We start from the raw sequence: 23,488 nt of genomic DNA on the forward strand, positions 1-23,488 counted from the left end.
CACAGAAAGTGCAGAATAAATACGTGGTGGCATCTCTGAAAGTGAGTGCTGACGTTGTCTCAGTCTTCTTGGAGAGAGTGTTTCCAGGTAAAGAGGCTGTTTTTTTTTTTTTTTTCTGGGTGTTTGGATGAACAAAAGCTTGAATGAGAGCTTGACTGCAGGCTGAATCCCTTTGTGTTGCATCAGTCAGTGACGGAGACAAGCAGGATGAATGCGTATTCTCATAAAACAAGTTTGTATTTTATGTAATAGTGTAATAATAACCCTTTAAGCAATGTAAAACACAATGTTCTCTGAATTGTACAGGCTGTGCTGTTGTTTCCTGAGACCAGCGATGGCCTAGATCAAAGTTTCATTAACTTTATATTATTAATGCAACAAAACTGCACACGGCTGCTGTATAAGACAAAACTCTCCTTTCTAAAATGTCAGGTTTTTCAGGATGGAAGAAAAACAACTTTCTTCTAAGATTGACACCCATGATATTTTAAAGTGAGACATCATATTTTAAAAGGTGTGTTTTTGCAGCTTACAGTCATCAATGTTACTCATAACGGAAAGAGCTTGGAGACATTTCAGGAAGAAGGAAATCTTTTTAAAAGTGACTAAATGCTGTAAAAATGAAGGGGGAAAAAAAGAGGAAGCAATTAGTTTATGTTGCTGCGGCAAACATTAGCAGCTTCTCCTCAGCATGACAGATGACGACTAGATTTCACGACGTCCATACTGCTGATCCGCTGCGACAACTCGCTCAGTGGCTGTCTGGTTCTCCTCTGCGTGGTCCTGAATGTCAATCTGCAGAGCTCCCCCACACTCAGACAGTAGCTACCAGTGATGCTGCACTAATTAGCCAACCCTCTCGAGTAGCCGAGCCCTCCCAATGGCATCTGTGCCAAACAGAATTATTAAAGAAGGAGAGAGGAGGAGTCGCACCTCCTCTGCAGAGGAGCAAACACCCAGGTTCAGTTTAGCATTCACTTCGTCGCCCTCTGGCTGGGGAGCCTACGCTGTCATCAATATTAACACCTAGATACATCCGCCGCCGTTAACGCATATTTTTTACCCCAACCTAATGAAAATTTCATGTGAATCACATAATTATAATTCTTTATTCAAATGAGCTCTGTCTGAGCGGCGGAGATGATTTGTAGCTCAGTGACTGAAAAGCAGTTGTGTGGATGCTGATCCTGTGTCTGCTTTACAGTTTAGTCAAAGTGGTGGAGGTGTGTGTGTGTGTGTGTGTGTGTGTGTGTGTGTGTGTGATCTGATAGTGCCATTGCTTGCAATATAGAGCCTTCAATCATGACCAATAAAGCTGCTCTTTTACTATGTGTATATTGTTCTACTGTACTACTGTGTTCTGTACCTTCAGCAGTGAGTGGCAGATAAACGCACACAAATGGCTACCATTTACTGCACACTGCTGTCAGGAAAGAGTAAAATGAACTTTTAGCAGTTACCTAGTGTTTCTGTAGTTGTGACAATACGTTAAAATAATCTGCCTATTCTGACCAGAGAAACATGCGCTGGTTAAAAGCGCAGCTCATTCCAACTGATGTGTCTGCTTAGTCTTAGATGGCACCCCCTAGTGGACGTAGTAAACATGACAGCAACAAGACAGTCTCGTGGGTGGGGTGGAAGGATGGTTCAAACAAACAGAGGACTTTCACCCAGGAGACAAAGGTTTGAGTCTTGTGTGAAACAAAACGTAAAAGTTTTGACTAACTTAAAATTTCGGTATGGACATGATGTCCATTGAGCCCCTTCTGTCACGTAGTTAACTGCAACCATTTTACATCATAAAGCGCGTGTCATGTGAGTTATGTTGTCATGCAAGTGATGTCACTTCCGTCATGTGACATATGTAATGTAGTTATTTTAACCCAAACCACAATCTTTTCCTAACCCTAACCAAGTAGTTTTTGCGCCTAAACCAAATAGCGACTGTTTTACAATATAAACCATGTGTGTTATGTCACGTGAGTTGTGTCATGTGGCTTACATAACGTAATTATGGTCCGGTAAGCCTGTTGCTGCTGTTATTCTCCACTGGTAATAAATGTTATTTTGTGAGAAACTGACAGTCGGCCTGTTCTGGTATTTAGGTGCAAGGATATCTTGTAAAAAAAAAAAAAATACATATGAGCAGCTTGAATTAAATTAAACCTGCCTGCCCTCTCTGTGAGAAATATTACACCAAACTCCCTTTGACAAATAAGACATATTAGCAGTTTCTTATGTGTATGTAAAAATACATTACTCAAGAAATACAAAATAGAAGACATCATATGTCGACAGTATTCTTGTCAATTTGGCATCAATATAATCCATAAAGATAAACTGTGTTTCTGTGAAAACTTTACATTTTGGACTTTGGCCTCAAGTCACTGCCAGCCCCTGTTAGGTAACTGCATTATTTTAATGGTAGAAGATTGGGGGAATGATAGGTGAAGCATTTCAAAAAGTAATATTTGTCACTAAAATTGCACAGCATTTTGTTTTGTTTTGCAATTTCTGTCTGTGGTGGACAAGATTTTGCCTTGGAGTACCTCAAATCTTCCAAAATAGCATTTGTATGATCAAAAAGTGGGAGTGCAAAAGCACACATTTTCTCCCCCAAGTCTGCTAGTGGAGGTGCAGCTGCTCCTTTTGCTCCAATGCTCAGGCATTTCTGTGTGTGTGTGTGTATGAGTGTGTGTTTGTTGGGCGGGCGGTATACGTCCTTCCAGGCCTGGAAAGAAACAGAGCTGCCGGGCATTATAAATAGATTAATTTTCTACACCGCTAATTTTTTAATTTAATAATCATTGGCCTCCCTCTCTACAGCGCTTGGCCTTCCTCACCTCCTGTCTTTTGGCATTCTGTCGGCTTTGATGGCTTATTTGCTGATTTGTTTATATATTTATTAATTCATTTACCCCCCTCAATCCAATTTTAGCTGACATTTCTTGTCGAGATGCGAAGGATGACCTTTGAAAAGAGAACACTTCCTGCCAGAGATGTGAAGGAGGTCTCACTCTCTGCTCAGAAAACGCTCCTCCTCTCCTCTCCTCTCCTCTCCTCTCCTCTCCTCTCCTCTCCTCTCCTCTCCTCTCCTCTCCTCTCCTGTGTTTGCAATAACAAAAAGAGTAAAATTACATTTACATTTTTTTTATTTAAAGTCCAGTTTTTAGATCAATTTTTTTTTTCAAAAAAATATACCAAATTGGAGCATGCTATAGAGATTTTTTTTTTTTTTGTTTGTTTGTTTTTTGCAAAAATGACCATTCCCACTAAAATCATGATTCATGATCACAATCTGTTTTTTTTTTTTATGTTTTAATGCTTTTATTTTATTTTATTTTTGGCTCATCATTCAGCCCTATTTTACAGTAACTCTGAATGATCCAACCAAACACTGACTCTAGATAAGGCCTTCTGTTTGTTTGTTTGTTTGATTGTTTGTTTGTTTGTTTGTTTTGTGGCCTCTGATCTCTTCCATGCCTGATGGGTCAGGTTGAGGTGAGCGATATTAAGTTGTCCTACACACTGGTCCTTTAATTTAAAGGCTCATGTGTACTGATACTTTCATGACTATCTCGCAAATAGTAAATTTTGCTTTATAGTAGTAACTAACATTTATTTTATCAGCCACATTTGCAATTTCAGCATCTCCATGAGCATTTCATAAGATATTGACATCTGTTGAGTGCTGGATAAAAGCAAACCAGAGCTGTACCCATTTTAGCCAACTGTAATCTAGATTACTTTGGTATACTGCAGCTTTGGATTATGGGTATTTTATTGTATTGTATTGTATGTCTGTTGTGTATTGTGGTTCTACGATGCTTGAAGCTGTATATTTTGGTTGCGCTGCAGGCTTATCTACGGACAAGGTTTCAAAATTATGATTATAAACTCTATGTGCAATACAACAGTTTTATGCTCAATATTGTTACATTGCTTCGCCCCTATCGAATGAAATTCAAATAAATGATTTTTAAAATAAATAAGCATGTAAAGGGTGAAGGGAACAGTATACAATAGTTTGGCACATTCAGAAATAAGATGATTTAATGTCTTGGAGAGTCAGATTGAAACCACCCTTACATCTGTCCTTAAAATATACAGCCAACAGCTAGTTAACCTAATTTAGTATAAAAACTGGAAAGATGGGGAATAGCTAGCCTAACTCAAAAATTAAATATGTCTAAACTTCATCAGTTAACATGTTACATTTTGTTTGTTTTAACCACACAAAAAAACAAAGAGGAAAAATGACAAAAGTTGTGTTTTTTCACTCATGACAAACCAAGCTAACTGCTTGCTAGGGTTAGCTTACTGTACACACAAGACTGTGGTGTCAATCTTCTCATCCACATCTCAACAAGAAAGTGAATGAGCCAGTTTTCCAAAACATCAAACCACTGGTTTAAATGTATCCATGAGAGTGCTCTATTTAACATGAATTCAGCATTATTTTTAGTTTTCTTTTCCCTCTTCTTCTTCTTCTTCTCCTTCTTCTTTTCTTCTTGTTTTCTAGCTAGCTGGAGGTAAAAAAAAAAAATCACTGAAAACAGAGACAACAGATTAAATTATGTTTTATGTTTGATTTTAAGTTCTGTTTTCACAACACATATGGAAGAATGAACATGAACAAAGAATGAAGACTAACATTTTTTCGAAGCCTGCAGAAAATGTATTTATTGTACATTTTCTGCTTATGTAAATGTTCTGCAACCAAACTTAATGCAGGTTTTTCCAGTTTTATAATCACTGCTTCTGAAAGCTAACACTGGCAGTGTTAACCTGCTGTTTGGGCTCCTGCTGCTGGTCCATTGTCCAGAGACCTTCAAGGCTTCTTGAGGTGTTTCAAGGAATTCTGATTGTGGTTCCAGGGGGTCTCTCACAAAACATTTTTTCATGATTCACTCACCAGAAACAATTTCATTTGAAGACTTTATGAAAAAATTATGAAATTTTCGATTAAGATATGAAATCAACAAAACTCTTCAGGTGAAGGTCAGTGGGCTGATGTCTGTTTGAAATTCCTATCTGTCGTATCTGGAGTTGTGCGTTCTAATGTATATTTAGTGATCCTCGACCTGACGAGTGTCTATTTTAGGGCCTGTCATGTGACGTGTGTCTGTTTGGAGATCTGTGGTATAAATGTCGGTCTATTTTGGGGTGTGTGATTTGACGTAAGTGTTGAGCGGGCCCTGCTCTGCATCACCTAATGAGCTGCTGTTTGCTCACCCACCTCTCCTTTCTCTCTCTCCCTGTAATGTATTCTCTCAGTGTATAATACAGTCCCTCTGGGACCACAGGTTTTCTTTGGGAGGTGAAATTTCATGCAGCATCTTTACATATCCTCACACACACACACACACACACACACACACACACACACACACACACACACACACACACCCTCTCTATTCAGAGCAGCAGTGCATTCTCATAAGCACACATTTCAAGGTGACAGTATTTAACCAGTTTGTGAACGACTTCATACAGCCGTACTTCTTAGGGCATGTGTGTGTGTGTGTGTGTGTGTGTGTGTGTGTGTGTGTGTGTGTGTGTGTGTGTGTGATCAGTGTGTTTCTGCAGTTGTCTGTGTGTGGGTTGCATGTGCACGTGTAATTGCATGTGTGCATGTGTGATATCACAGGAAATAAGAAAGACCTGCAACATCCTTAGCTCCCTGTTGCCATGGCAACACTTCTGGTTACACGAGTAGGTCTTCCATACAAATTAACCTACTATAGAGTGTGTGTGTGTGTGTGTGTGTGTGTGTGTGTGTGTGTGTGTGTGTGTGTGTGTGTGCGTCATAATGAATTTAGTCAATCATGTACTTCAGGTCTTAAACTAGAATAAATATTAACTACTGCTTACTTGTAGAATAATTTATGCTGATCCATATTGCATTTTGATATTCATTTTTTATCAGTTTCATATTGTTTGTAATATTTATGTTTATATTATATTCAACACACTTTTACACAGTGTCTCATATCTCATAATATATGCTATATTCTGCATGTGTCACTTCAATTAGGGGCTGGATGGATGGCTTCTTGCTGCCCTTATAGACACTGTGAGCTGTGATATGAAGTGTTGCGTTCAAAGTCAGAATAATGTGCAAAACATATGAGTCATATACTATCAAAGAAAACAAACAGGTCAAATGTTATTCTTTCATTTTTATCTCATGATGTAATGCAGTGCGTTGACGCTGCACAGACAGATAATAGGATCTGATAGTGTGCTTTATTTCAATCTGCTGCGTTAATTCTCTGTCCGAGATGTCGTATTTCCTAATAACTGTACAGACAGATGCCTGATGTTCATATTTAAATGGATTCAAAGTTCTGGTCAAATCACTTGTAAGTCTCTGGTTATTTGTTATTGAATTTAGTGGCTTCCTGAGCCCGAGGGGTTCCTTAAGTCAATTGAATTATTTGACTTGAAAGCGGTCAACTTTCTTTTATTGAGTTGGCTGAGCCCTGCAGCTCTGCACAGCCAGGCCTGTTTCCTTTTCTTTGTCAACAGTACTTTGCCTTTATTTTCAACCAACAATGCAGGCCTGTATATCCACTTTTTCACTTGCTTCTTTTAGTTTATATTATATTATACTATTTTAGTTTAATCTTTTTTTATTTTATTTTTCCCGTTATACTGATTTAGTTTGGTTTATTTTCCTTGAGGATATGCAGCACAATACTGTAGATATAAGTGCACTATGACTATGTTTACATGCACACTAATTCTCCACTCTAATCCAGAATTTGACAATATTTTGAATTTGATTTGGGTCAATTAAACAGCATATTCTGTTTGGTGATTCTGAATAAGGGCTTATTCTGAATTTAGCATCTGATTAAGATATGTGGCATTTGCTGTTCAAAGAATACTGTGAACATGTATACAACACATTCAGAATATGAGTCTCAATTGGATTTTTTACCGCAGTTTACAAGGCAGGGTCAGAGATAACTGCACTAAGGAAAAGCCCACATTTCTTGTCAGAGAGTAAGACACCTACTTTTAAATACTATGAAAGACTTGGACATCAACAAGATTTTGCATGTGCGCAATTATCGCAACGCCAACCTTTCAAGAAGGTGGTTCAGCAAATGAAAAAAGGAAGGTTTGCCACCAGTGGAAAACTTTGAAATACTGTCTTGATGCAAAGAGGCACAAATAGCTCCAGTTGTTCTATTTTTCCATAATCTTAGTATTCACAGCGGCATGTGAACAGGAATATTTGAGGTGTATGTAACCAAACCCTGTAAACAGCTTATTCTTTTTGTCTGAATAAGGGCAAAAAGTGGAATATTTTGTGTGTGTAAACATTATAATTGGTTTGTGTATTTTTTTTTAAGAAAAAAAGTCAAAATTGTCTCATTCCAGCCTCTTAAATATGGACATTTTCTGGTTTCTTTATGACAGTGAACTGAATATGTTTGGTTTGTGGACAAAACAAGACGTTTGAGGACGTCATCTTGGGCTTTGGGAAACAGTGATCTATATTTTTCACCATTTTAAAGACATTTTGTAGAGCAAACAACTGATCTGTTTATGGAGCAAACAATTGATAAATTATTTGACAGTGAAAACAATCATTAGGTGCAGCCCTGGTAAACACAGTCACTGATGTGCAGCTGGGACAAGGAATCCCGAAGGGACTGACAAAACTAATTTCACCTTCAAAGACCAGACAAAAAGTGTCAAAATGACCCACAGAAAGATTTGCTAATTGGGTTTCTGAATCCAAAGAACATCAAAACTAATAGATGAGAAAATGGTACAAACACAGAACAGACATGACATCAAGCAGGAGACATAAATTCATAATTCAATTTAACTTTCTCTTTGTCTTTTTCTTCTCTGCAGAAACTTGTCAAAGAATCCTCTCACCACTCTGTCATGGCAGCTCTTCCAGCACCTCCAACTCTCCGAGCTGTAAGTCTTCCTGCCACGTCTGATGTCTCGCGTTGGCTTTTGTTTGTGTTTTATTAGAGCAATTCATCATTGCTCCCTGTGCACTATCTGCCTCAATACAAATTGTCTTCACTGCATGCCATTATAATTCCTGTCTTTGTTGTACAAAACCTCTCATTTGTCTGAGCACGTGTAAAAGACTGAACCTATAGGCACTGTGGTGGCACTGTGATCGTATAAGTCATTTGTTGACTTAATTAACCCACACAAAGGAAATGTAATGGTCTGGTAGGAGGAGGGAGTCTAACCCCATTTTCTTGTTTGTTATGAATATTTTAGCGATCATTGTGTTTATGAAATGAGTTTGCTCTTTCACCACCAGTGAGAACATTGCGATGTCGACCCGCGTGTAATTTACACATCATTACGCCTGTCAGCGCTGTCCATCATTTGAACCTTCGCTGTGCTCTGAAGGCGCAGCACCTCCTGCGCCTCCTGGCTTATGAAGCTGAGGTGTAGCAGGATGTGATACGGGACTATTTCAAGCAGGCCTCCTTATTGTTCTATTTTCAGAGGTAGAAGCAGGGCAGGTCCTGCGAGAGCACGGCACAATGCTGATCTGGGGTAGTCCTGCTGCTGTACACAGCAGAGCAGGGGGGGAAAGCCCTGCTTACACTGACACTATAGTTTTGCATTTTGGGCTTTTTAGCTTATGCTGTCATCCTGAGGGAAACTTATCCCCGGCGAGCGCGCAGGACCACTGATATTACAGAACGCCCAGTCTTATCTGTCCTGTGTAGGAAGCGGTTCACACCAGACCCCATACCAGTGCTACACAAGTGTCATCTCACTGTGGGCCCTCGCCACAGGCAGATGGGTCTCTGAATCCCTCATTGTGCCTGTTATTGGGTTGTGAATTTCATTCTTCACCGGATTGTAGAAGTTCTGTACTTTGTTGTCTTACCAGCTGTCCAATTCTGATTTTGGAGAAGTTGGACAGGCCTTTAGCTTCTCTTATTGCTGCTTCTGTGTCTAAGCTTTGTATCGCAGGCTTCCATATGTACAGTATATTATGTGATGTATTTAGTGGCAGAAAAGTGGCGGAAATTCATATCTTTTACTTCACAATATCACGTATCAGTATAGTTGCATAATAACTTTCACCTTTCCAAATTGTACTTAACTCTCCTCCTAGCAACAAATTTAACACATAGGGACTACTGACTGGGGACCCCAGGAATAGATTACTGTAAGAAACAAGCATTAGGTGGCCAGGTGGCTCAGTCGGTAGAGCGTTTGCCCTGTGTACTGAGGATGTGAGTCCTCTGCAGCGTCCGTGGGTTCGACTCCTGCCTGTGTCCCTTTGCTGCACGCCATCCCCCCACTCTTTCTCCCCCTTTCCTGTCATATCTTCAGCTGTTCTGTCAAGTAAAGCCCCAAAAAATACTCTTTAAAAAGATACAGCCATCATAGTAAACCTTTTCAAAAGATTAGACCTATTAGGAATGTAATTAACCCCCTGCGGTACGGTGTTGCCTTCAGGTAATTTACCTATTTTGGGCCATTTAAACTCACACAAAGCATCCTCAATGCTATTAAAAAAAGAGGCCTTCTTCACATGGTTCAGCTCCGTCATCTCTCTCCACAAAACTGGTCTGAAAATGTCTTTTTCTGTCATTTTACAATCTGAAAAAAATGACCCACATTATAGATGAGTTAAGTTTAATTTTTATTTGTTTAATATACTTTATTTGATAATTCAGTAATGGAAAACTGAGGCATAAATAGTTGCAACACAGTATGTTTCAGCAAAGTCACACCAGAAAACTGAAAACAAGAATTTAAATGATCAAACACTGAAATGTGAATCGCTATTTGAAGAGTGTTATGACTGAGTTATGATGAGTTTGGTTTGAGAGATTGCTGATGTAAAGCTTGCTGAAATATACTCTCACTTCACCCACTAGATAACCTGATTATTATTATTATTATTATTATTATTATTATCATTATTATTATTATAAGAAAAATACAGTTGATTTGCTTATTGTTCAAAAATATTCCTTTCAACAGAGCACATGACGAAATCTGTATTTGCTGCTGCGGTTCTACACCAGTTTTACTGAGGGCCCTGACTGGGGCCAGTATGAAGTAATACTGCACAAAAAGCAACAGCAACATATGATACTATGATTGGTGTTTGTTTACCCATGGAAAATATTAACTCAGTAAATACTGTAAATAGTTCCAGCTGTTAAAACTGCATAGGCAGAATTGGGTCCTTTTGACCAGGGTTTCCCGGGACCCCAGGACATTGGTGTTTTTAAAACAAAATCACTAATTAAAATTGAAAAAAATGATAAGAAATCATTAGTAAAAAAAAAAACTGACTGATAAAGTCATGAAAAATGAATAAAACACCTGAAAGATATGACAAAAAGCATACCTCTGGGTTCTGTGGGTACCTCAGTCAGGAGGATTAAGATCAAAGGCCCTGAAAACTGCAGCATCCCGCATGAACAAATGACTCTCCGCCAAAGCTGGAAACGGATTTGTTTATTTAATATAAGAGATCTCTGCATTTCTGTTTACCAGCTCAGTGTGCCGGTTTGAAGTGGGTATGGTTCAGTCAGAAAAAGGAGATGCCACGAACTTTAGAGCGCCAATCAGGATTTAGAAATCAGAAGTGGATGGTGGGTTGTTTGTTTGCTGCCAATCAAATCCCCACACAGTCCAGATAAAGCAGATTGTTTTTTTTTTTTTTTATGAGAGCAGAACTGTTAATAAATTATGACTAAATATATTTTTTAAACTTTGCTTTTTGTAGTTATGAATATTTAATGTTATAGAGAAATACTGGAGATTTGAAGGCAGGTTTGCGAGATCCTTTAAGTGAAAGTGCAGAAGTCTTGAACAAGTCAGTGTGCTCACAAATGAAAAGTGAGAGTATTCAGTATGCAGAATGCTCAAACTCAGACTTTTATATTTTTGAAAAAACTTTTTTATTCGACTAGTGTATTAATTTGTTAGCAGCATTGAGATGTTTTAGCTGGTGAGTAATTTTTAACTCACTTTTTTACGGTTGAGTAGTTAAATGTTACGAGCTAATCATATGTGTTATTACTTTTTAACCATCAAATATATTATAGTGCAGCTTTAATTTCATACTTTTATACAAGAAAAATAGGATCAGACCTTTTTTCCTGAGGAGTACAGTGAGTTCAACAGTTAAATGTCCTTACATTCTCAGTCAGACTACATCACATGCCACAAAACTAGCGCAGCTCCCTCCTTAACAGAATCAGCATTACAGCTCACAGAGCACGATTTGCTCTGATGTGCAATCCTATTTCTTCTTAAGCAACCATTTTAGATGCGTACAAATGGTGTCTTTGTTGTTCTACATGAAAAGCAGGGCCAGGGTGATGCCCGTGCTTCCTAGTGAATGCTGATGAGGAGTGAGGGTTTATGTCTATTCCATTTGGTGTGTTTGGTTAAGAGGTGTCAGTTGGAGTGGCGTGGCGGCACAGACGTGGGCCGAGGCGTTATGCAAGAAGGAAGCCATGTGGAATCAGGCCTCGCTAATAGGAAATGAGTCACTCTATCATGGACAGAGTCTGCGACGTGGCCCTGACATCATTACTTTCTTCACTGTGTCTATGTGCTCGCCCAAACCATATTAGCTTGGTGAGTGCCAATCATTCAATCATGCCAAATGAAGCGTGCTCACCGGGCGGCTATTGCCTTTAATTATTAGAATAAAACACAATGCAGTATCAATGATGAGTGCCCACCCGTGCTGCTGAACCACACTGATATTATGTAAATAGAAGAAGATCAAACCAGCTGAAATAATTTCCGTTTTATGTGACGAAAGGAGAGCATGGCCCTTTGCCATGGCGCTGTCGCTACACCGTGTTATCTCAGTCATTCTAGGCACCGTTATTGTAATTGTATTTCTTTTTTTTTTTTTTAACAATGAAAGAGGAGCAATTTCAAAGCTGCAACATGGTGAAAGTGACCTGCAATGAATAGGAAATGTGAAAATAGTTATTTTAAGCTGGAGTTCACAAGCATTAAAATAAAACTGTTATCGTTTCAATGTATATTTCATTAACGTCTACTGATTTATACCAACAACTTGTGAAGTGAAAAAAGTGGGGGTATTCTGCATACAGATAGAAATTACTATTAAGAAGAGGCTTTATTACAAAATATCAGACGTGTTGACCAAAAAGATAACACAAAAAACAGATAATGCCCTAATGAAATCACTATTAAATGATACTGTAAAACTAAACTATGAAAAAGTTAGTGTCAAGGCTGCATTTTACGGTAACAGAATAAATTCCAATAAACTTGATATCATTTCAGCTTACTTGAATGTTAAATGCACTTAAAGCACATTAGAACCAGTCGTCATCACATTGTATTCATCAAACTATAAAAAAATAAGGATGACAGGTTTGCTACTATGCTGATTCCTTGACCTGATTGGTTGAATGCAATTCATTTCAAGTGAAAGGTTCAAGATAGAGGAACTTATAAGTTCTGAACTGCTCTTAAAATAAACACTAGAACTTTTAATTTACTTAACTGGAACAAATAGCACTTGTATATTTGCAATGACTTAATGAGAAAAGTTAAGTTAAATCCATTCACAGTGAATATCTTCATCAAAGCTACATTTCTTGCCTTTAAATACTTCACACATTATTAATTAGGTGAAATTTGAGTGGATTTGAAAAGGTGAGTTGGAGTAATTTTGTAATGACTCAAAAGGAGCTAACCTTTCTTGTCAAATGAAAAATGTTCTTGTTGTTTTCATTATTAACCAAAACTTATTTTCAAGTGCATTAGAGGTTGTGGGAGAAGATAGTCACACACTCATAGCCATGATGCAAAAAACTAACATTTTGATATATGATCCAGGGCATGTATTAGAGACACACAAGTTTCTATTGTGGATATTTTATTCAAACTGTAAAAAGAAGAGGATTGAGGGAGTTTTCTCAAACAATGCATGATGAGAAATCTGCTGTTATAACATGTTGATCATGTCTCTTCAGAAACTTGTTTTAATGAGTTGACTGAACTCTGTACAGCACATACAGTACATTCTCTCACCTCATTCTAACGTAATGAGAAAAGATTAGTTGATTCCACTTCATTCCTGCATGATGTTTTAGCGCTGTGATTGGCCAGGTTGGGAATTCAACGCTACATTTCATGCTTTTAAGTGCTACTTCACACGTAATTAATTAGGTGACATAAAACATGTTTCACTCCATAAAAAGAGGTGTGTGACCGTTAATTCAGCTACTTAAACGGAAAGTCGAGACTTAACTTTGTTCACCTCAGACAGCCATTCCAGTGGGTTCACTCTTCAGTGCTCACTCGCCATCCGCAAACCACTCCACAATTAAAATCCAACTTGGGAACAAAAGTCAACCTGTGCGATGAGCCAACAGTTAAGAGTGAAGAGGAGAAGGTGCTTCCTATCAGTCATTGTACATTAAGTCTGTTTTTCCCTTATCAGACACTCCTTATCAAGCTCAGTGAAGTGTAACTGCAAAACAGTTGCTTTGTTTTGCAGGTTGGTTGCACAGATATTTCACACTCCTTGCAATATCTTAATATCAGTGACAATGACAATACTATCAGGGAAATCTCAATAATCTCAAGTCCTTTGTGGCTCCTGTGAAAAGGCCCCACCATCACATTGAAGCTTTACAATAGACGTCTGCTGTGTGCTGCCTCTGGATGAGACACAGATAATCGGCTCTGCCTCTTTGTCTGCGTGCCCTTTAGCTGAAGGACCGGAGCCACTGCAGTGTGGTGCGCGGCCCGGCCAATCCAAAGCCTGAGAAACAGCGGCAGGGTGAATGGGGCGGCTAAATGCTAAATCTGCCGCTGTGGCTTCCGGGGTGATATTATTGGAGATTATTTGAAGCAAAGTTAGCGGCAGTCACCGATACGGCCGTCTTCGAGGAAGCTCATTCTGTCTGGGTCCACAAAAAGAGGGAAATATTCTCCTTCTTGAGCAACTGAAGCGATGTGCCAGAGGCAATGTGCATCCTGAATCCCTTTATTCTGTTAGCGCTTCTTTAATCCCGGCTCTCTGGGAAGCAGGGGCCGACGCAAAGTCAAACATTTACGCCTCTCACTGCAAAATGGATTTTTCTTTGAATATGGATGAAATATGAATAGATCAAACCTGTAATCTTCTGATATGACTGCCAGTGGATTAGGATGAATTAAACATTAAATTTCCAAAGGCTGCGCGTGACAGGTAAATTACTCAGTTTTAACCTTCATTTTATTAGGGCCCAATTGCACTCAGGGCAAACTCTTACTGAAATACGTGACATTTACACTGCTGCTTCAAAAACATCAAAGACTGACTTACAAGAGGAAAACGGATATTAAAATGTTAAACATAGGAAAAAAGACTGCATCTGGGGCTGCAGCGGCCTAGACGTTAAAGAGGTCACCAGCTTTAAAACCCAGCCTGCGTGGTAGAATCTATGTAGGGGAAACAATGAAGAAACCTTCGCTGATAATCACCATTTTTTGTGAAAGCAGCCACAAGCGTTAATGCAAACACAAGGCCTTTCCCTTTAAAAGCCTCAGTGACATGTTATACAGGTGACGGTTTACAGTTGGTGTGATTCCAGGTGATATTTTTCATTTTAAATACAGCCGAATTCAGCTGTAAGCGGTGTGTCACTGTGGCTTCAACGCAGTGTTAAAAAGCAGATGTGTTGTGGCTGGTGATGAAAGGAACTTCACACAGTGTTCAGTTTATCTTTTTGTGCAACTTTATTTAATATGCAACGAAACTTAATGAAATCCTTGCACTTTGAACATTAATTCAAGAAAATGATAGGAGTGCAGTTAACTGCAGTAGTACAATAACATCTCTTTCCATTATTTTTTAATGTTGTGTGTATTGGGCCACAGTGTTATGTATCAGCACTAAGAAAACTGTTGAAAAAAAAAGTTCAGTAGTTTCACTCAAAGGGCAGTAAAGCTATTAATATTTCTGCATTAAAATGTCTAAAAATACTATGTGGTACATATTTTGTTGACTTGTGTATTTGCGTTATCTCTCCTGTTTGCAACAACGGTCACATCCATTGTAATTCAGCTTTAGTTTAAAGTATAGCCTGTGTGAGTGTCTGTGCAATGGGCACTTGGACATACGTCAGACTTCTGGTTTGAGAGAATTAGGAGCAGGACGGAGCGGGAGAAAACGCAACGCTGCTCCACACTCCAGCTGCTCTGTTGTGTTTCAGATAGATTTTTGTTTGCAATGGTGGTTGTTTAACAGTGAAGGGAAAAAAAGCACTCCCATGATCCCATGCTTCTTCAGACATCATGACACTACATAAACTTACATTTTGTGCTTTTAAACTCAGACCACCTTGCAGTCACAAAACAGAATCACTCTGGCTCATAAACAGCTTATCATGTCCTTTAATAATGGCGCGTGATATGATTGCAGGAGTCTTGTTGAGTTGCACCATTGACACAAGGTTAGGCTTGTGAATTTGGCAGCTTTTTCGTTTTTCTTTAGTCTGTTAAGTCTATTACCTCTGTGCTTTGATTAATAAAGTGGTGCAACTCAAAGTAAGGCAGTTAAATTCAAAATAAAGTGGTCAAATGTAACCTTAATTTTCTCTTGGCCTTTATTACAAATAGGTCTTTAAATCTACCAACAACGATTCACATCAATTGAAATGAAACATTACATTTTGACAAATGTTTCAGGCATATTGCCCAGGTCTACTCCCAGGTCTTACTTACTGAAATAAGTCAAATTTGAGTATGTTTATATATTCATTACACGACTCCAAGTTCTGTCAGAAAAGCAACATTTACATGATTATATTAAAGTTTCAGCTCACCATCGTGGTCCCTTTCAGTCGACGGAAGTAATTTTATCCAGAGTAAATGGTGTTTGGAGTAACTGCGCAAGGTTTTAGACATGCACAACACATCTGAGTGGAGACTACAGATGGAAGACTCATTTCTATTACAATATGATGGCAACGGGAATTTAATCAGCTGAAAATGGGGCCTTCAATTATCCCTCAAGCAGCAGTATCACCTATTATTGTAACCTAGCTCAGGCTCTGCCTTAATCACATTTAAAACAGTTTTTTGATGTGTCGTTAATTTGGTACTCTCTGCCTTTGACATGACTGTTATTGAATGTTTTAAGTCGCTCTGGATGCAACTGTCTAAATCCTTTGAATGTCAGGTATTGCCTCAGCAGGCAAAAAACACACATAGATTAATGGACAATAAATGAACACCAACTTTTAACTTCCCCACTCAAACTGCAATAACAGCCACCAGTGCACCACTTCACACTTGACTGAAGCCACAAAATTACAGGCAAAAACAGGCACGAGTAAGAACAGGAGAGACTGCCAGCTTCGCACTGGCGTGGAAGCAGAGCCTTTGGGGTGAAAGTTTCTGGGAGCAAACCATTTGGCCAGTGACTGTGGAGCTCGACGTCTGTGGTTGTACTGGGCAGCTCCCGGGTCTGGATGTCTGATGAGTAAACACGATTCTTTGTGGAAAATAAAATTGCAATAATAATTGTAAACACTGTATTCAATCAGTGTGTATTGGATCTCCTGTAGATAACAGACCGGCACTGCAGATCTTGCAGCACAACATTGACATAAACGCATTAGCAAACAGGTGCTAATTTATGTATACAGAAGATAAGGAGCAGCATTAGCGTTCACTTTGACTCATATTTGTGTCTGCCAGATAAAAGTTTAATATTCAGTCTCCTTTTGACTCTGTTTTGGTCTCCAACAGCTCCCGAGAAATATGTCTTGCTCTGGCTGGTTTACCAGCTAACTGCTAATTAACTCCATTAGCCTGGTCAGACCTGGTATTAACATGTGTTCTGGGTGATCCAATTGCAAATGGACAGCTCTGAGACCTGGCGTTAGTATACGTCTCCACATGAAATGACCGCTTGTGATCGGATCTCACTCTATATGTAAATAAACACAAGGGATATTTTGTCAACTGAATGTCTGTTACTGTCCATCTGAATATGACAATGAATATATGAATATTTGACTATTCATTCCTTTTTGTTTCTCCAGCTCAGCGCCTCTATTAGCCCACAGTGAGCCTCATATTTTACCTGTGCTGTGTCCACCACAGCAGGAGAGATGCTCCATGGCATGCTGGGATTTTTGTAACCGAACTATGAGTTATGAACACTTTGAGCAGGGCTTTACACACTTCTACTTTTTCAGACTGTGTGGAAATCTGCTGTTTCCACATCACAGGTGACAAAGAAAGACATTAATGACAGAGTCAAAGAGTAAAAGTGTGAGTGTGAGTCAACTCAACTCAACCGGTTTTTCCGCATTTATTTCCCCCGATTGATTTATACCATTCTTTCTCCAAACTCTAATCTCTCCACCTCCTGCTGTTCAATGAAAACTGAGCATAATTTGACGTTTTTGATAGAAAAAGAGTAACAGTGCAGAAGTAATGTAGTAAACCAGCAGTAAAATGGGGCCAGTTCATGGCAACATCAGTGTATTCAGCCTATTGCCTGTGAATAGATGACTGACTGTCAATCAGCTGCTTCAAGAAGAGCTAATCTGATGGCATGACAGATAGATTATGTCTTTTGTACCATGCTACAATCACAATGACAGTACTGGTCACACTGTTTGATTGACAACTGATCTATGGAAGTGCAGAAGTGCACAAAATTAGGAATTTGCTGTAGACATTTAATTTCCCTGCTTTATATGCAAATAAACACGTTTGCAAAATGTATTGTTTTTAACCAGTGGCTCAACAGTAGTAGCCACCATGCTGGAACAAATGGATATAATGTTTTTCCCTGAGGACAGAATGATAATATCTAATGATGTATAACATTTACTCAATTTACAAGAATGCCTGAATAATTAAGAATTTATTGTAGGCAGAATTTCACAAAGGTTCTCTTAACTCAACAACTCTCAAAATTATACAGTTTTTTCAGGGACTAGTCTGTTCCCAAACATCCTGTTCTTATGTTGGCAGGTAAAAGAGCTCAAACACGTAATTTGCCTTACAGTGAACCAAACAGAAATGGACAGCTGTTTCTTGTGGACAGCTCATTGGTTGAGTAGGGGGGTCCTCCTGCTGAAAGAGTGTGGTAACATGGCTCAGAACACTTCCAAATGTGATCTGAGTGATCGGATGTCACACCTGTGTCATACCTGTACTTGAGATGTCCACTTGGACACATTTTAAAAACGTGTCTGAACACGGCCTGTCTGTCCCTTGGTGCTGAGCAGGAAGTGTACTTGGATTTTTACAGCTTTATTGCTGAGAAGAGCTGCCTGTGTCTAGTTACTCTTTTGGTGCTACTTTGGACCCTGTTGGGTGCAACAGACTCATAAAGAATGTGGTTTCTGTGTGCATTCTGATTTGTTTTGTAATGAACACAATTTTAGTATGAAAAGATGTATAATTTTAAAAAAAAAGTCACACAATGGAAATTCACAGCAAGAGAGAATTCACTCTACATGTCAAACCAGGAAAAGATAGCACACATATCACTGTCTCGTCCATCTTGAATGTGAATTTACACATAAAGAACCTCTTCAAACGTCTATCCTACAGAAGTATCTGAAGAATCCCTGCCAGAATCTTTGACTGAAGAAATTGCCCCACGCTCCTGCTCACTTTGTCCATTTTCCCTACCCGGAGCCTTCCCTGACCTGACTCGGGTGTCCCCTCTCCTCTACATGATTGCAGTGCAGGTGGTTTTGTCGATAAGCCAAAGTCGGGCCTGGCTCCTCAGAAACACACAAAAAAAGCCATAGTGGTTTGAAAAAAAAAAAAAAAAGAAAAAAAAAAAAAAGGTCAGGCAGCGAAAGAGCCTGTCGGGATGCTGCCTGGCCAAGTGGCTGCAACCTTACAGAAAAGCAATGATGGGACAAAGCGGTGATTTATTATTATTTGCAGCATAGCACTTTATCCATGACATAAGCAGAAGATACAGCGTGAGAGGGATGGCGCCAGTCCAGCGACAACCAGGAGTGTGGTGAAGCAATGATACACACTAAAGTGTGGTGTGGTAAAAGCAACTGTTAAGCAAATTTAGCAGGATCAGGGAGAAATGCTTATGTTGTAAAAGCTCTTGCTGACGAGAAGAGTATTAAATTTGACACCGGTTGAGTCAACTCTCCGTTTTTTTCTCCGCATTTATTCCCCCTGATTGATTTATACCATTCTTTCTCCAAACTCTAATCTCTCCACCTCCTGCTGTTCAATGAAAACTGAGCATAATTTGACGTTTCTGATAGAAAAAGAGCAACAGTGCAGAAGTGATGCAGCAAACTAGCAATAAAATGGGGCCAGTTCATGGCAACATTAGTGTATTCAGCCTATTGCCTATGAATAGATGACTGACTGTCAATCAGCTGCTTTAAGAAAAGCCAATCTGATGGCATGACAGCTAGATTATGTCTTTTCTACCATGCTACAATCACAATGACAGTACTGGTCACGCTGTTTGATTGACAACTGATCTATGGGAAGTGCAGCGCTGAAACACAACAGTAATGACTGCTTTGCATTAAAAATGGAGACAAAAGGTAGAGAACAAATAGTCAATATACTGTACCATCAAAGAGAAAGAATTGACTGTTCCATAAGTCCTTAGTTACTGTTGCTACGCCTATGCCAATCTCTTATTTCCAGTATCGCATACCATAAAGTAACAGGACAGGTTGATTGTCAGTGATTCTGAAAACGACACGTGACCTGTGGAGAGAAGTGGAAGCGACAGGCGTATTGGACCTTCATTTGGCCTACATAATATAAATTATGTGATGCAATTAATATCACGGTAAACACATGGTTAACGTTGAAAAAGCTGTCGGAGTCTGGTTAGGTTTAGGCACCAAAACCATTTGGTTAGGTTTAGGAAAAGATGATGATTTGAGCTAAAATAAACACATAACATAATGTAAGTCATGTGGCGTAAGTGAACTAGGTCGCGCTCATCACTGACTTTTGTTTTCAGCATGGGGCATGAACCCTAGTCTCTTGGGTAATAGTCCTGTTTGTTTGAGGCGTCCATGCACCCAGTATTGCTTTTTTTCATCACTTCTATAGCCACTAGAGATCACCATTTAAAAAAAAATCATAAATATGTGTCATAATAAGCTTCTTGCACAGATGACCTATACAGCTGTTTTTCTGGTGAGGGTGGGCTGCATAAAGCCACAGCTGATAGTGGGCCACTCTGAATTCACCGTGAATTTTGAAACAATGGGTTTCCCATTTCAAACAAAAACAGGCCTCTAAGCAAAGACTGTGAATATTGTCAGCTGAAATGATGACTGTCGTTAGCTAGTGTAAGCTAATGCTAAAGACTGCTGAATGGTTGATAGCTCTCTCTCTCTAGCTAACTGTTTAATGTTTACATTTGTTTAAAAACTATAATGTTACATTTCCTCATTAAAATGTCAAAAAACACTATACATGTTATATATTTTGTTGAGTTGTATACTTACATTATCGCAAATGTTACCAATAATGGTCAGACCCAAAGAAATACATAGTTTATTCATGGAAATGATGCGTTTCATGCTAGCCATTGCTAGCTACTTGCTAGTTGCCGTAAGTTCCAGGAAAACACAGGATAGTGTAGTGGTAAAATATATGCTGAACTATATTTTACCACTACAATAGGTTGCATACTTTAGTATGACTTACTTGAGTGATAGATTTTAATCAGCTGTGGTGGTTGTTTAAACCCACGTTTGTATTTATTTCATTGTTAAACATCCACTAAAAAAAATCTGATGTGACTTGGGCAGAAATCATGTTCATGGATGAGGTCTGTATGTAAGTTTTATTCAAGTAATGTTTAGTCACGTTCTCCAACTTCCTTCCTCACTGAGTGACGCAGCCAGTGTTTTCCTGGAAGTTATTGCAAACAGATAAATACAGATTTCACTGGGTTTAAACATTGTGGAGAATATTTGGGATAATGCAAGGACACAAATGAACAAAATACATAGCTGAGTCTAGCATTTTTAGATATTTTAATGCAAAAATGTTACATATTGCAGTTTCAAACCAAGACGCCTGTCAATGCTTCTCAAAAATGCCTGTGATGGCCAGATACACAATCTAATGCTATAAGACTGAAGCCAAAGCTACATGCATCCTCACCAGAAGATCCATTCAGAATACATTGTTTATTACAGGAAACTATCTGGTTGTATCCTTTAATGTTAGTATTTATATAACAGCATGTTTCTTTATACAAGAGGAAAAAAAACTGTGGATGAGGGATAACAGAGGTGTTTGGCAAATGTGATTTAATGCAAGTTTGGCTGGAGTTGCTGGAGTGTAAATTTGTCCAAACTAAATAAAGAGCAGGACTCAGCTGTTATTGTGACTCTAAACACAGATACGCTCAGCTCCCACACAGTAGATGCTACAGCTCTGAACAGGCATTATTCTGACGTAACCCGGCATAATGAGATGGTTAGCTAATGAAATATTCCTTAATTGCCTTTGGAAATGAGGGCAGCTTACTACTAGTAAGAAATAGATTTACAAATATTATTTTCTTATTAATATTCATTAACATCTGGGTGTGCTGTATTGTAGTCGAAGTGACTTACAATGTGACAAGAAGAGCTGCTAGAGCAATTACAGTAACCACACATCTCTCTGCTGAATTACCTCAAAGCCAGGCACCAGAGGAAACACAACCTACAGTCACACTCAACATCAGCGCGGTGGTAAAATGTGCCAAAGAAGGCGATTTATTAAACACACAGGATTCAAAAACCTAAAATAATTTCTGACAACGGTGTAAGGAGAGGAAGCGGAGCATTCAAGCTGAGATCAAAGCGCGCGAGCAACAATGCGGTATATAGCTTATCGTTGCTTGTGATCCACGGCTCCTCAGCCAAAGCACCTGTGTGTACATTTCCCGGAAAAACAGCCTCCGGTGGTGATCATTAGCTCTCCTCTGGAGTAGCGGGGTGGATCGTTAGCCAGCTTCAAGGAAACATCACGCTGTTAGCTCTCTGCATCTGGGGTCACACTGCTGTTTGCTTTTATTCTTTTCTAAGTCTAATCTGCTCTCCTCCAGACATTTATCAACTTCCAGCTGTCAGTTTGCTGTGTGTTTTTTTTTTTCCTTTTGTTGCCTCGTAACTTGTTTGGATGGCAGAGCTGTAAAATCACAACCGTGTTATTGCACCGTACACATCTGAAACGCAGGGTTGCAGCTTTAAGCAAAATATCCTGCTTTTTTTTTCCTGTTGGCCCTGATCAGCTCTGCCCAGAGGAATACTGGGTAATGTATGGAGGTGGTAGTTCTTATTAACAATTAACATAATTACAGTATAAAGGGGGAAAGCCTGGGCTGCCCTGCGCTGGTGAGCTTTGATCCCTTGTGGTTCAACTTGCTCAGCATTAAATGAAAACCTTTTAACGGTGAAATTCTCCTCTGCAGAGGCTCGCAGGGAGCTACCTGTCTGTGAAGAGAGCTGTGTAGTTATCATAGTTCACATAAGGTTCATACGTTTATACATTAATGCATGTAATTCTGGAGTTGCTTTGTTGCAGTGCAGTGTGTGATATTATAAATTCTTACAGAAATTTGCGATGTTCTCAAAAACTTAAACTTGGTGGGCATAAATTAGGCTGATTCCAGTATTTTTGTCCTAAACATATTTAAAATGGACTACTTCTAGACCAGCAAAATGTCTCTCTGTATCAGGATTTCATTGTTTACTCCATCTCTTAATGTGGAGATGCTTATGGAACACCATTTAGACCTTCATGTTGGCAAATAAAATGCTAATGCAGGATTTTTTGGGTCAGCGATTCCCTAATAACTTCCTAGAATGTTTCCTGGAAAGAAACTTTGGTACTAATAATAGGGAAAGTAGAGACAAAGTACAAATGAAGCTCAGCGTAAGTTCAATCAGGAAGACCTTCTATTACACTGCCTTCATTCATAAATTTCCTTTACTCCAGCTCTCTCCTCCTATTCCCTCTAATCAGCTGTTTGTGGGCGTTCACCTTCGTCTTTACTATCCAATCAGATTTTGCCACGGTCGCGATAGCCAGTCAATTTGCTGCTGCCAAAACCTTAAATCACCTCTGTCTTTGCTCCATCAGTTGTCATTCAGTCAGTCGCGCGACCCTCCTCCACCCCTCTCTCCTCCAGTCATTGGACCCAGGTAGCCACACGGTGTTCACCTTGATCCTCCCCGACGCCCTCTCCTCCAGTCTTCAGGTCCAGGCAGCAGCAGTCCAGAGCCACTTCACCTCACCAGTCTCTGCTTTGCACCTCTTCACCACCGCCAGTGTCTAGACCCCGGGGGGTTCTCTTCTCTACAGCTTCATCACCCCCATTTATATATATATACATATTGTTTCACCTCAATGGGGTCTAACCGCCAAAGACTGTTCATGTTTCATATATCATGCACGTGCCAATAAACCATTTCTCTTTTACTCTTAGTCTCTCCTGATTGAAAGACAG

At 39.2% G+C, this 23,488-nt stretch overlaps 1 protein-coding gene across 2 annotated transcripts in view; it reads left to right on the forward strand.

Annotated features, from left to right (window-relative positions):
* The window catches only part of ntrk3b (neurotrophic tyrosine kinase, receptor, type 3b), a 292,291-nt gene that overhangs the window by 111,688 nt on the left and 157,115 nt on the right, over positions 1-23,488 (forward strand). For both annotated transcript variants that reach the window (XM_084721783.1, XM_084721791.1), the window contains exon 4: positions 7,876-7,944. In XM_084721783.1, the coding sequence (XP_084577909.1) occupies positions 7,876-7,944 (69 nt within the window). The remainder of the gene's footprint in view (positions 1-7,875; positions 7,945-23,488) is intronic.

Source organism: Lutjanus erythropterus, chromosome 1, assembly GCF_056507025.1.
Source record: "Lutjanus erythropterus isolate fLutEry1 chromosome 1, fLutEry1.hap2, whole genome shotgun sequence".
Taxonomy (NCBI): domain Eukaryota; kingdom Metazoa; phylum Chordata; class Actinopteri; order Lutjaniformes; family Lutjanidae; genus Lutjanus; species Lutjanus erythropterus.